This window comes from Cottoperca gobio, chromosome 17, assembly GCF_900634415.1.
Source record: "Cottoperca gobio chromosome 17, fCotGob3.1, whole genome shotgun sequence".
Taxonomy (NCBI): Eukaryota; Metazoa; Chordata; class Actinopteri; order Perciformes; family Bovichtidae; genus Cottoperca; species Cottoperca gobio.
In genome coordinates, this window is record NC_041371.1 from 21,642,474 (window position 1) to 21,658,014 (window position 15,541).

General features: G+C 43.9%; 1 protein-coding gene across 3 annotated transcripts in view; it reads left to right on the forward strand.

Moving 5' to 3' along the window:
- The window catches only part of pkn2a (protein kinase N2a), a 30,319-nt gene that overhangs the window by 7,692 nt on the left and 7,086 nt on the right, over positions 1–15,541 (forward strand). For 2 of the 3 annotated variants that reach the window (XM_029453033.1, XM_029453034.1), the window contains 13 exons: positions 436–571; positions 4,998–5,152; positions 9,435–9,564; positions 9,692–9,837; positions 10,120–10,333; positions 11,472–11,657; positions 12,868–12,977; positions 13,211–13,354; positions 13,527–13,602; positions 13,837–13,993; positions 14,082–14,208; positions 14,870–15,006; positions 15,240–15,315. In XM_029453033.1, coding sequence (XP_029308893.1) covers positions 436–571; positions 4,998–5,152; positions 9,435–9,564; positions 9,692–9,837; positions 10,120–10,333; positions 11,472–11,657; positions 12,868–12,977; positions 13,211–13,354; positions 13,527–13,602; positions 13,837–13,993; positions 14,082–14,208; positions 14,870–15,006; positions 15,240–15,315 — 1,794 coding nt within the window. The remainder of the gene's footprint in view (positions 1–435; positions 572–4,997; positions 5,153–9,434; positions 9,565–9,691; positions 9,838–10,119; positions 10,334–11,471; positions 11,658–12,867; positions 12,978–13,210; positions 13,355–13,526; positions 13,603–13,836; positions 13,994–14,081; positions 14,209–14,869; positions 15,007–15,239; positions 15,316–15,541) is intronic. The other variant, XM_029453035.1, reaches the window with a different exon arrangement.

The following is a 15,541-nucleotide window of genomic DNA, read 5'->3' on the forward strand; positions in this document are numbered from 1 at the left end:
ATTAAGTATATTTCACATTTTAATTTCCTTTTCAAAACTATTCTACAAATAAACTCCTTTGACTGTCATACACTTAGTTTTGCATTTGTTGTTTGCGTCTGTAAGCATGATCATTCCTCTTGGTTCATACTGACTTGCTTTAATTTGGAACAACTTGTGGATAGTATGGAAGCATCTTACTTATTACTTTATGCATTAATTGTGCAGTTTTAAAGTCCACCAAATCTCTACATTTGCATGCGAGATTAGAAACTCGTGAGACAGATCAAAGGTCAGAATCCAAGACATTTTACAACCATTTTCTCCAGCTGATGGCTATAACTCATATAATGCATAACTCATGACTAGTAAGCTGACATTCATGATTCAAATTGGTGAAGTGTCCCTTTAAATCTTTGTCAAATGTTCTCAAGCTTCCTTCACTCGTCTCCGCAGGTCACCACAGACAAGAAGAGCCTGGCCTATGTTGACAACATGCTGAAGAAGTCTAACAAGAAGGTTGAGGAGCTTCACCAGGAGCTGCAGGAGCTCAACGCCCACATTGTGGTCAAAGACCCTGAAGAACTGCTAGGTAACAGACGCACTACAGCAAAGTAGCCTCAGAGTCTTCAGTAGTAAAGGCTCTACTATACTCCACTTCCCAACAAATATGTCATTGTTCTACAAAGCTGCAACAATTTGTCGATCGACAGCAAAACATTTGCTATTTTGATTATCAATTCATAATTAAAGGAGACATAACATGCTCATATTCAGGTTCATACTTGTATTTTGGGTTTCTACTATTGTTTACATGCTTTAATGTAAAAAACAAAACACTATTTTTCTCATACTGTCTCTGAAAAGACCTGTTTTCACACTCCGTCTGAAACTCTGTTTTAGCGTCTGTCTCTTGAAGCCCCCTCCTGTGAAGGCCTCTGCTCTGAGTGCTCAGGGGTTTCGGGTCTTCCGTATCTGCGCTCTCGGCGTCGCTGCATTGTCTTTGCAACCGTGGAGTGACAGTAACCGCACGATAGCAGCACTTTATACGTATATATCTATAGTTGTGACTTCACAACCTTATGGAAATCCTGCCGGCTTGTTTGAGTCACAGTTTCTGATTCTACAGTCTGCATTTCTCCGTGGATTGAGCGTTTTGATACCGTCACAGTATTTATATACATCACCTACACCTGCTTGAAGATCAAAAAAGACAATACGTGACCTTTTTAAAGTAATTCTTCATGCAGAAAATTATAGAAAATGTTCAACCTCTCAAATATGGAGATTTCCTGCTTTTTGTATTAAAGTTTAAAATATTCATCATTTTATAGACCAAACTATATATATCTCAAATTAAAGCTCATACGGTTTTCTTTTTAACTCGTTTCTTTTTATTGATATTTCCAAGCAAGATGAATGGGTTGATGCAGTTTATTTAATTGATTTCTGTGTGATGGCGTTCTTGCTGTAGTGAAGAGAGATTCATTCTTAGCCATACGTTTATCTGAGATTTTCCCCAGGTGAAATGTAACAAAGCAACTTCTCTTCCAAAATATTGTCGTCATCTCTTTATCATTCTCTCCAAGACTGTTGTTTATTGCAAATGCATAGCATCAGCAGTGTTGTGTCGCGTCAACGCGTATATAAACACACAGCGCACACTGACTCACTCTCCAGAGGCTGACATTGTTGCATTCCACATTCCACCGACAGTTCCAATGCGCTGTCGATTGTTCCCCTCCGAGGCTGTTGAAAGCCTGCTCCTGTGCGTTTGTCCACAACAATGGGATTTGGAGAGAGTTACCCACTGCATAATGTAGTTTTGTTGCAGTAGTTGCCTTATGCAGCATTTGTTGGTGGCGAGTGTCCGAGTGAATTCAGGAAGAGAAGGAATGGTATTTGTCTGCCTGTTACCATCACATCCCCCCAGTCCAGTTGACATTAGGAAGTAGATGAGAAGGGGGAGGGAAGGGAGGTCATCTTGGTAAATGGTTATCTTAAGTAGGAACAAATTTAGCCTGACTCAGTGACTCTCAATCTGATGAACTCGGGCTTTCTTTTTAAGTGACGCGACGCCAGCGGAATGTCGCTGGCTATCGCAAAATGATGGAGAGGGACCGAGGGCACCCCAGCTCCACGGTCACGAGACAACTTGTTGAAATGCGCTTAGCTCTCGAATACCCAAGAGACAGCACTTGTTTCCTGAATTAGTAGGAAGGAGTTGCTCTGCCTCTGCGAGAGCCAGAATGTGTTTTTGTTCCAGGAGAAAGTTGAGAGGGGGCTCTGGTTATTCTCCACCACTCTGAGGCCAGAAATGGACCGACTTGCTCTCATGTCTGAGTGCAGCAGCTATGATGAGTCACCAGTCGGGTCCCTTTGTCACATCTGATCTCATTCATAAAGACACTTGCCCCAAGATCAACCGTTTATTCCCTGAATACAGGTCCAGTCTGTTTTCCTTTTGAGTCATCATATCACAAGTGACAAAGCACCCACGCCACTTTTAGCTCCAACTGTCCAAATCTTTTGACAGATTATTGTTATTATGTGTGACTCTTTCCGTATCTCACGATTCCATTTGGATTCTTGGGTCACGATTTGATTCAAAATCGATTCTCCGTTTAAAAACAATTCCCGTCTTATCAACTTGTAACATTAGACAAAAGGTAATATTATTTATGCTAAACTTGCACAAATTCTTTTTACTAAAAATTGCTCAATTTTCAATGACTAAAAGAATAACAAGTTTAAATTATTAAAAAATGTTAAATGCTTGCTGTTACACAACTAGTATGCTTAGGCTAGCTGCCTTTTTATTACTTAGTAATTTATCAATTTTAAATATAAATTATACACATAAACTGTACAATAACATATACAAATTGGTATTACAGAAATAACCAAGTCAACAGTACTTTCATTAGTTCATATAAATAAAAATGTTTGGAAGTTGTGAACCGATTCAGAAGATAAGAAGCTTTATTTTTACATGGACCCATTATTCTCCCCCCCCCCCCTAACTGTTAGCATGTTTGTCGTTGCCTTCTGAGCAGATACAGATGGGGTTAATCTGAGGGAGGGTTCCCCTTGTCAGCTGTCCAGCAGTGACATCAGTCCTGCAGCTATTCAGTAGCTCAATGTCTTGTCTTACAGCCAAGCGTGGGCTGAACGGCGCTGAGAGAGAGAGAGAGAGAGAGAGAGAGACTTGAATTCTTGGCTCGATGTGACCTTGACCAAACCGCACCCCCCACGCAGAGGGGAAAGCCCTGAACGTGGACTGCATGACACACGCAGCACTCTCGCATATGTGTTTCCCAGCGTGCCTTTGTCTTTCTCACAGACTTAACCAGACTCTTAGTGGGTGTGTGGCTCTCAGCCTATTCGGGGTCATTAGATGAATAATTTAGACTTTCAGTTCAAAGAGTCTCATGCTTCCTTTCTGCCCATATCCCGCAGGTGTTCAAAGGAATCTTTAGACACTATTGTGCTGAAACATTCAGAGGGACTGAATCACAGCCCGCCTGCTGGTTATTGTTTTCTGTGTTTGGCAGCAACTTCCAGAATAAATGACTCTCCTCACCGCTGTTATTTTCGGTAACGCCATTCGGGATAATTTAGATTAAAAACATTTTTACGCCTTGGAGTATTTATGTCATGCTTTTTCTAAAAGAAGATAATTGAGCTAAAATAATTTCATATATATATATATATATATATATATATATATATATATATATATATATATATATATATATATATATATATATATATATATACACACACACACACACACACACACACACACACACACACACACACACACACTACGCTACTATCTTGTAGGTCCGAGAGAGAAAATGGCATTTGTTGGTTTTTCGGATGTGGCAACTCTTTGGAAGTGTACTCTGCGAGGAGTGAAACCACAGACGCTGCCTGAAACTGAACTTGCAAGTCAAGTCAGGAGAAGTCAGGCAGGTTTTTTGCCCACCTCACCTGTGTGTGAGAATGTGTTGCTCTGTGCTGCTGTGATCAGCCTGGGGAGGGGATTTCTCTGCACCTTTTCGAGTCCAGACATGAAAGAAAAAACACAAAAAAACAGTGATCTCATCGGCCAGAACTGTGGTCCGGCTCGAGGAAGACACTGGTTTTCACTTTGTGTGTCTGCGTGGTGTACGTGTGAAGATACTCAAAAGTATTATTAGATATTGGCTAGACTACATGTACTGTGTCGTCTCAGCTGTTTCTAGAGTCTGGACAACAAAAGAGTTTTAAATTTGACATTGTTGTGAATATTGCATTTTCTCACGTGTTTACACCACATGTACATATGCAGTAATGTCACTCTTGTATTGGTAGTTGTTGCAGGTTCACACTTGTTTTTGTTTTATCTGTTTGTTTTTGTTGTGTTTCTCAGAATCGAGATTGCCGCAGGGTTTCCCTCTGCTGTTAGAGTTTGAACAGACTTCAGGAGAGAGCCACTGACAGCAGCAGTGACTGCCTTTTGTGTTATAGTGCCTGAGTATTTATGAGCTCTGGGTTCACCTTGGATGAGTTGTATTCACGTTTCTACTTTCTGTGTCTGCATAATGGCGCAATAAAGTTGAGTAAAAGATGCGTCAGGTTCAATCTCCAGTCTCACTCTAACACCACTTATTGATCTGAAATTTCTCTTTATGTCCCACTGATGTCCTGATGCCAATCTTAATGTAGATGGCTTGTGTAGCTATGTTTAAGTCGAGACAGTGACTCAAATGGAGTCTTGTGTTAACAAACCTCATCAAATGATAAACAGCGGACCTTTCTGGATACATTATGTGACTACTGAAGTTGCTCTTTGACGTGTTTTTGTAAGTTAGTGCTGCAGGACTGTTTAGGTAACTTCAAAGTGGCTGTTAGCCAAAGATAGCACATGCGGAGTTACCAGTTCAGTCAGTGTATATTTGTGACGAACTCCAGTAGCACATATATCTGTGGCCATAAGGTTATAACTTTTACTTCTTCTTGTGTTTCCGCAGAATGCCCTTTGACGCCAGATACGCCCAACAGTGAGGCGAGAATGTGCAACAGCAGCAGCCGCCTGGCCGCCCTGAAAAGACAGAATGACATTGAGCTCAAGGTCAAACAGGGAGCCGAGAACATGATTCTGATGTACTCCAACGGGCCCTCCAAGGTAAGATTCAGCAGGAGGGGGAGGGTTCACCTGACATTCAGGTTCAAGCTGGTTCATGTCAGGATGTACGTGAAAGGGTTTTATCTGCCACTAGGACACTCAATCAAAACAATAACAAAAGACGGAGTTTGATGGCGTCCGATAGGATTGTCCACAGAGGTCTCCTCCTCTCCAAAACAAACTGATCGAGGGATTTAAACCAGTAAAAACACTGAATGAAGCAGTTTCACGTTAAAAATCAGTGGGGTTTTTCGTGCCTTTTTATTTATTTTATTTGAACAGTTCTTTCTGTCATGAACACTTTCACACAGAACGAGAGTTTTACACGGATACAGTTTCCCCGGAACGAGGTTGAGTTTTCTGAGGTTTCGCACAACGAATAAAGGCATCAACCAATCACGTTAGTCTGTAGGGGTTGAGTTGCGACTATATTTATAAGGATTAAAAAAAAAACTACACAGGATCCGTAGCCCAAACCTATTGTTTTCTTGGGCCTATTGTTTGGGCGGCTGTGGCTCAGGAGGTACAGTGGACGGAGGGTCGGTGGCTCGATCCCTGGCCCCTGGCCCTGTGTGTGTGTGTGTGTGTGTGTGTGTGTGTGTGTGTGTGCGTGCGTGCGTGTGCGTGCCTTTAATGCGTGTGTTTCTTGCCCTGTTGGACCTCATTGCAGTGATATTATTGTGTTCCTGGTTCTCAGCTGTTACTTTTAATGCTATCCTAACTGATTATGGCCGAAAATAAGACTCACGTGATAATATACTGTTGTCATATTTTAAATGATCTTTTGGCAGTTCAAGAGAAGGTACAGAGCACTTATGGATTTAGTCACCTTCATCAGGTTGTAGAGGGTTTCCAGACTCATTGTCACGGAGCTGAATATTTTTGTTTTTAAACTTAACATTTTTTTATCACAGGTGGTAGAATTATACATGTTGGCTTTGTTTTTACAACTTCCCTGTGGGGGAAGAGGAAACATGAGAAGACGCTGACACATGCTGTGTGTCATATGCACCTCTGTTTGTTCACAAAGCTCTTTGTGGTTCCTCTAATGCGCAGAGTGAGGAAAACTATCACTTAGTTGGGAGGTGTGTGCACGTTACCACAACTGATAACAACAGCTGGAGCACTCAGAGCCGCTCATCTTGGCTCCTGTGTCCGTCGGTAGTAATTGAAGCAGCTTTGTAGTAGACGCTGTAGTACAGTGTCGGGTCTCTGTAGTGAGTCTCTGCACTGCCAGTGATGTAATCCTGCCCTCTGTCATATGTTTCTGTGGGTATGTTGGGTGCTACTTAATATAGCAGGGATTGATTTAAGTTTGTCATGCTTCAGAGTCGTTTGACATTTTGAGAGATGGACTTATTTGCATTCTTGGCGAGAGTTATACGAGAAGATAGATACCGCTCTTATATGAAGCTACAGGTGGCAGTTGGTTAGCTTAGCATAAAGACTAGAAAACAGCTAACCTGGCTCTGTCCAAATGTAACTAAATCTGCATCATGCTCTTAAAAGCTGTGTAATGGAAATGTGTGCTGATATGTGACCACGTTTGAAATGAGATATTTTACAAAGATTTCTTGACATGGTCACATGTTGAGAACTTTGGGATGTCTAACTTGTCATGTCTATATAACACAAAGGTTCTTTGACTTTGTGCTCAATATATAGTTCAGTAAACAGGACTGAAAACTGCCACATGATCCCCTCTGTCTGACCAGGGGAGCTTACAAAAGCTCACGGTCAGACACACAGACACAGACAGACACACAGACACAGACACACACACACACAGACACACACACAGACAGACACAGACAGACACACAGACATACACAGACAGACACACAGACACAGACAGACACACAGACACAGACACACACACACACAGACACACACACAGACAGACACAGACAGACACACAGACATACACAGACAGACACACAGACATACAGACACACACACACACACAGACACACACACAGACACACACACAGACACACACACAGACAGACACACAGACAGACACACAGACACACAGACACACACACAGACACACAGACAGACACACAGACACACAGACAGACAGACAGACAGACAGACAGACAGACAGACAGACAGACCACACAGACAGACACACAGACAGACACACAGACACACAGACAGACACACAGACAGACACACAGACAGACACGCAGACAGACACGCAGACAGACACGCAGACACACAGACAGACACACAGACAGACACACAGACAGACACACAGACACACAGACAGACACACAGACAGACACACAGACAGACACACAGACACACAGACAGACACACAGACAGACACACAGACACACAGACAGACACACAGACAGACACACAGACAGAACACACACACAGACACACACACAGACAGACACACAGACAGACAGACAGACACACAGACAGACACACAGACAGACACACACACAGACAGACACACAGACAGACACACACACAGACACACACACAGACACACACACAGACAGACACACAGACAGACACACAGACAGACACACAGACACACAGACACACAGACCGACACACAGACAGACACACAGACCGACACACAGACCGACACACAGACCGACACACAGACCGACACACAGACCGACACACAGACCGACACACAGACCGACACACAGACACCGACACACACACAGAGCAACACGACAGACACAGCAGACACACAGACAGACACAGCAGACACACAGACAGACACACCATACAGACAACACAGACAGACACACAGAACACAGACAGACAGACACACAGACATACACACAGACACACAGACAGACACACAGACAGAACACAGACAGACACACAGACAGACAGACACACAGACAGACACAGACAGACACACAGACAGACACAAGACACACGACAGACCACACAGACAGACCACCGACACACAGACAGACACACAGACAGACACACGCAGACAGACACGCAGACAGACACGCAGACAGACACGCAGACAGACAGCACGCAGACAGACACACAGACAGACACACAGACAGACACACAGACAGACACACACACAGACAGACACACAGACAGACACACAGACAGACACACAGACAGACACACACACAGACAGACACACAGACAGACAGACACACAGACAGACACACAGACAGACACACAGACAGACACACAGACAGAAACACACACAGACACACACACAGACAGACACACAGACAGACACACAGACAGACATACACACAGACACACAGACACACACACAGACAGACACACAGACAGACACACAGACAGACACACAGACAGACACACACACAGACAGACACACCGACAGACAGGACACACAGACAGACACACAGACAGACACACAGACAGACACACAGACACAACACAGACATACACACAGACACTACCACACAGACAGACACACAGACACACACACAGACAGACACACAGATAGACACACAGACAGACACACAGACAGACACACAGACAGACACACACACAGACAGACACACACACAGCACCTTCCAGTTGGAAATAGTCTTGTCCTGATGTCAGAGAGGAAGTGCGTGCTGGACAGAGGTCTTTCCTGAGCGCGGCGCCATCAAGAACCAGGATTTAAACTTCAGAGGAATTCTGGGTGGAGTTTGCTTACCATGAGTGTGAGTGTGTATTGGCACATATGAGAGGGTCAGCAATTACAGCAAACAATGAAAGTCCACTTTCTTTTTTGATGAATAAGATTTTCCATGTGGTCACTCGTTCTTTGGCTCCAATTAAGGGCATGAACTGGTGTCCTGGCTGTTGGTGCTCACAACAAAACACATCTGATGAAGCATGGTGTAGGACTAACCGGGCCTGTCCTACCTTTGTTAGACGATAAATACAATAAAATATGATAAACATTGTTGTCATTTTAAGATAATGTTATGCCACTGTTATGATAATATTGTAGCATAATAATGCAATTACACCCTTTCATTGGACAATGACCTTCTAATTCGTATCAATATTCAGACGCTGAAATTGGAACGTGAATATCCTAAATAAATAAAACGTATATTTAAATCAAACCAAAACAATAAATAAAAGGGACTCTCTCGCTCACCCAAACTGTTCCCACATTATATCTGTGCAAGATAAGTGGATAACGTAAACATGATCCAGGTCATGTCCATGTATCGTACAATAAGTGGATAACTTGTGTACAGTCATGTATAGTGAAACCGCCATCAGACCGTGATTGTGTCGTTTCTAATCTTGTTCATAGGATCGTAAGTTGCTAGCGACTGCCCAGCAGATGCTTCAGGACAGCAAGACGAAGATAGAGTTCATCAGGATGCAGATCCTCAAGTCCAGCCAGGCCAGTGAGCTGAGCTTCGACAACAACGATGTGATGGGTGAGCCTTCACTTGAGCTCACTGGTCGAGTTTAAGAACTTTTGAAAAGAAATGCCTCCGAGTGCACGCAAAGTGTTATGAACAATTCCGTTTAAATGAAAGAATCCCCTCCTTCCTTTACCGGCAGACAAGCCCATCATCAGCCCGTTGGACCTTCGGGTGGAGGAGCTGTGTCACCACGCCAAGATAGAGTCGGCTGTGGCAGAGGGAGCCAAGAACGTCATGAAACTCCTGGGCACGGGAAAAGTGACAGAGAAGAGAGCACATTCAGAGGTAGACGCTTGTGTTTGTGTGAGTTTATGTCTATGAACAATGCACATCTTCCACCCCCTGTGTTCAGAATGGTGATTTAAAACAAGCAGGAGCAATATTCTCCACTTTCATGGGCTTTAAATGAAACTATCCCCTGCAGTGCTGCTGTGCTCGGTTAAATTAAAATGGACCGTGTAATTGATGTTTCTCTTTTTTATTCTTCGCTCCTGCTCCTTTCCACCTCTACTGTTTCCTTTTTCCCCTCGCTTCCTCCGTACTTCCTTCCCTCCTTCCTCTGCCCAGGCTCAGGCTCGCTTTAATGAGTCCAGTCAAAAGCTGGACCTCCTGCGATATTCCTTGGAGCAGCGCCTCATTGAGTTGCCTAAAAACCACCCTCGCAGCAGCAGCATCATGGAAGAGCTGTCCCTGCTGTCCTCTCCGGTCCTCAGTCCCAGATCCAGCATCATCTCTACACAGAACCAGTACAGCACCGTGACTAAGCCCGCTGCACTCACAGGTAACTGGACAAAAGATGCACTGAAGGTTATTGATAGCATGTTGACTATTTGAGATTTACATCCTGCTTTGAACTTCTCCCCAGCTAGCGTCTCTAAATGGAATCATTGTCGCTTGTTGGATCGATCTACTTGTTCATATTTCGTTAGCAGTCTGGCTTTTTTCCAAAGCCAGAAACAACCACAGAATCCCAATTTAAACTAGAAACCCCGATGTCAGTGCTGCGATAAAGGCAGAGTAAAACACCCGGTGGTATTAATAAGCTGCAGGTTTTGTTACTTACTGATCTCGCTTCGTAGAAAGAATGTTTTTTATTACTCTCCCTCTTCGCCTCCTCCATGAAGAGGGCCCTTTTGCCGGGTGGAGTTTGTATAGTTAACATTACTCCAGTTGTTCTGCTACCTGGGGGAAGCTTGTGTAGCTGTTTTCTGGAGTTGACTCCAGCAGTGATGAAGTGTAACGCTAAAGGTTTATTGTGAAAAGTAAGAATGGAGGGTGTGTGGCTGTGCTGCCGTTGACAATGGGGGAGCACTAAAGAGTTTCTCGTCTTGTTTAAGCCTTCAGGTTTATAGGGAACCAATGTAAACACCGATGGTTCATTATTCTACAGCCATTACGTTGGGAACTCAACATTTACTTCATAATGAGAAGTTAAAGCAAAACCTTATCTAGTGCCACTTTTACCACCAAAGAATGAAAATGTATTGTTAGTTTGGGGATTGGAACATGACATGTGTACACATCTGTACAGCAGTTACTTTAACAGGGTCACTCAATCATCCAACTCGATGCATCCGTTAAAGCCGCTTGGACAACACTAAACAACATCAGTTAATCGCGCTCAGCTGTTTTACTTCGGACTAATTTGCTACAAATTCTGATACTGTTCTATTTGATCCAATTTATTTGTTACAATAAAAAAACAAATGATAGTACTCTCTTAATGTCCTTAGACTCATCTAGACCCAGGCACCATAGCATCTTTGTGGTTCGCTGTGAGGGAGACCTTCTCCTTCTACATTTAGAAAACACACTGAGATGCGTAGACGAGTTCTAATGTGCAAAGAAGAGAAGTGAACAACTTGTATGAAGACGGCTCGTGTGATCTATGGATGTGTTTCGTCCCACCTCTCTTCCAGGCACGTTAGACGTCAGGCTCATGGGCTGTCAGGACCTTCTGGAAAATGTTCCAGGTCGTTCCAAAGCTGCATCTGTCCCGCTGCCAGGCTGGAGCCCCAGCGAGACGCGCTCGTCCTTCATCAGCCGAGCAAACCGAAACCGTGGCGTGAGCTCACGGAACCTGACGAAGAGCGAGGAGCTCTCTAGTGAGTAGATCTGACCTCGTCCACGTCTGGAAATAAGTAAATATTGATAGAAAGATGGAGAAGTAGTAATAAATGAATATCACAGCTGGACCATAATGGACCTGTAACACCGGGTAGTCCCGGGGCTCCCATTGGAGACAATAGGTGCCGGAAGATTTCAATGTCCCTGACAAACGATGTTGACATTACGTTCAAATATTATCTTTGCTTAAAAACAATTGATAGACAGGCTTTATAACGAATGACATCATCGAGGTATGGGGATTTATATTATTTGCAACAGAACGCTTCCACTATGATCAATGAAAGGTGTGTAGCAGTTGTGTATACGCCACAGAGATCCATTCTACAGCTCAGTCTTCCATTTTATATATTCTTTGTGCAAATTATGCACGTAAAAAATCCAGAAATGGCAATCCCACACAGACCCGAAGCCAAAGCTCACACAAATCAAATCAAATGTATTTATATAGCCCAATATCACAAATGATACATTTGTCTCAGTGTGCTTTACAGACTGTACAGGTTACGACCCCCTCTGTCCTTAGACCCTCGCATCGCACAAGGAAAAACTTCCTAAAAGAAACCCCATAATTAAAGGGGGAAACATGGAAGAAACCTCAGGGAGAGCAACTGAGGAGGGATCCCTCTCCCAGGACGGACAGACGTGCAATAGATGTCAGTGTGTACAGGATAAACAACATAGTACAAATACAACATTTGACAGAAATTATGTTGTGTTGAAAAAAAAAGAAATAGAAAGTTTGGATGAATCCAGGAAAATGTCAATAAGGCTTCCCGGTGTCCAGCAGGACCAGGTCAGCAGGCGCTGTCACGATTCATGATCCTGACTGTAAACTTTATCAGTGGCAACCTGCCACATGAGAGACAGACACTCCGGGGGTGATACCCCGGATGGATGAGTTAGTAACATACATTTATATAAATACATACAGATAGAGAGGGAGAAGAAGAGAGGGAGGGGAGGAGAGAGGAAGAGAAGGAAGAGAGCAGGGAGAGCACCCTACAGCGTCTGTGCGCTGCAGGTGTAGCCAGTAAAAAGATGCATTCCGCAGAACATCCGCTCTGCATTACGTCTTCACTGTAGCCAAAGTGGACGTTCAAAATGTGTTCAACACATTTTGATTGTAAAAAAAGGTAATTAACTGAAACCATGATCCGTACATAACGCGTTTGTATGTTCCCTCAGATGAGATCAGCGCAGTGTTGAAGCTGGACAACACGGTCGTCGGACAAACGAGCTGGAAGTCCGTCAGTAACCAGGCCTGGGACCAGAAGTTTACATTGGAGCTGGACCGGGTAACACACACATTTCTGTCCTTGAACTACAACTATGCTGTTGTCACATTGTTGTTTTTACGCAACACAGTTGGTGTGTTTACGTGTGTGTGTGTGTGTGTGTGTGTGTGTGTGTGTGTGTGTGTGTGTGTGTGTGTGTGTGTGTGTGTGTGTGTGTGTGTGTGTGTGTGTGTGTGTGTGTGTGTGTGTGTGTTGTGTGTGTGTGTGTGTGTGTGTGTGTGTGTGTCCTGTAGTCTCGTGAGCTGGAGATCTCGGTGTACTGGCGTGACTGGCGTTCACTCTGTGCTGTCAAGTTCCTGCGACTGGAGGACTTCTTGGACAACCAGCGTCATGGGATGTGTCTGTACCTAGAGCCACAAGGGATGCTATTTGCTGAGGTACACACACACACACACACACACACACACACACACAGACTATTACTGACCTTCATTGGTGACACTTGACAGGTGACATTGAAACAAGTACATCCTATAATGTCTGGAAGAGCTTCCTACAGTTGTACCAGCTGTTTTCTGTGTTGTCTAAATCTTAATTTCTCTTGTTCAGGTAACGTTTTTCAATCCTGTCATTGAGAGGCGACCAAAGCTGCAAAGACAAAAGAAGATTTTCTCGAAGCAGCAGGGTGAGTCGACATTGTCTCCCTCTCTTGTGATTCTCAGACAGGCATCATTGACAAGTACGTCTTGAATGGTGTATGTAATAATGTCTTTCTGGTTCTTGGATTCACCAAAGACAGTGGTTGCTATGTGGTGAAAGATGACTGTGTTCCTTGTTTTCTCCTCTGACTGTTTATTACTGTCCTTTATAAACGTCATCACCTCTTTGCTCTTTGTCTCGTTTTCCTCTTGGATATCAGGTAAAACCTTCCTGCGAGCTCCTCAGATGAACATCAACATCGCCACCTGGGGCCGCCTGGTGAGGAGAGCTATACCGACCGTCAGCACCAACTCCTTCAGCCCGCAGGCGGCTGAGACTGGGACCAGCAGCTTGCCTGGTTCTCCCACACCCTGCAGGTACTCAAGCACGCATACATGGACTAGGGATGTTCATAAGTAATGAATTGGTACTAAAACTAAGTTGTGTACCTCTGCCCATACACAGTGACGCGCTGGTGACCAAGCTGGACTTTGACAAAGAGCCCACCCCAGGACCCAAACACTTCCCAGCCCCCGACGACATCCGAGAACCCCTGGTGCAGGATAAGATGCCTGACAAGGAGGAGGTGCAGGTATTATTGTTATCGCTGTTGTTGACTGATGTGAGAGTCAGTTCATGTTAGGGGGACAAAATGATGAAACATTTTTTGGCCACTTCTATAAACACACATGAGGTTCGAACTATTCAAAAATCAATTTTTGTGCATTATGTCCATGACACGCGTCCTGACTGGAGTTCACGGCGGACTCGTCAGTCAGACTGCACGTTTCTATCTATTCTTGTCGCTTGATTCGAATACGCCGCAATGAAGAGGAGCGGCTGAATCAATGTTATGGATTCCTCCTCATTTCACTACACAAACCTAAATAAGGTGTCAGCTGGCTGAAGGTTTCCTACCTGCTGTTGGATTATTGGATGTGGTTTAAAAAGTACAAACGTCGGAAGATAACAAATACTACTCGCCCATCTTTCAAGTGGTTACGTCTCCAGTCTGATCTGGAGCGCACTGCTGACCCCCGCTGTAGTGCTGCACTTACAATTTGAATATATATTTGAATTTAGAATATTCATTGACAGTGATATCATGTAGTGAGTGTCGAAGCATATTTGATAATATAATTAGGACAACAGGCCTAAAAGCCCATTCCTCATCGTTTGTAAAACCTCAATGTTTTCCCCATTTTACATTTATTCACTTTTGTATCCTCGTGCTTTGTGTTCCCTCTCTGCAGGACGCGCTCGCCTCCTTTGACTTCTTGAACAAGAGGAACAGCATGGCGGTGAAGTCTGACCTGGACAGAGTGGTGGAGCAGGAGATGGAGCATCCAGACCTGGAGCTCATTACCATCCCGAAAGACTCAGAGATCAGGTAGAGCCATGTGCCCGCCTCACCTTACTTCTTCTGCTCACCTTTTTACTGGCAACCTGCCTCCATTGTTGCTTTTGTTGTTCTTGACCTCTTGTGTTCAGTCGTAATGTTCAATATTCAGGTGTAGCTGAAACACTAACATGGTGTAAACACTGCCCCCTGGCAGCTTCATGCAGGACTCTCCACATTAAAAACAGTAAAGTGTACAAATGTAAACTCTGCTCTCTTTCCAGGGAAGAAGAGCAGTTCCACTTCAGTCTCCAAGACTTCAAATGTGTGGCAGTCCTCGGACGTGGTCACTTTGGAAAGGTATGCTTCAATCGATCATCCAACATAGGGCTGCTGATTGTCATTATCTGTTAATCTGTTAATCTATTCTTTTCCTGACATAATCATTTTGTCTAAATCAAATCAAATGTATTTATATAGCCCAATATCACAAATGATACATTTGTCTCAGTGTGCTTTACAGACTGTACAGGTTACGACACCCTCTGTCCTTAGACCCTCGCATCGCACAAGGAAAAACTTCCTA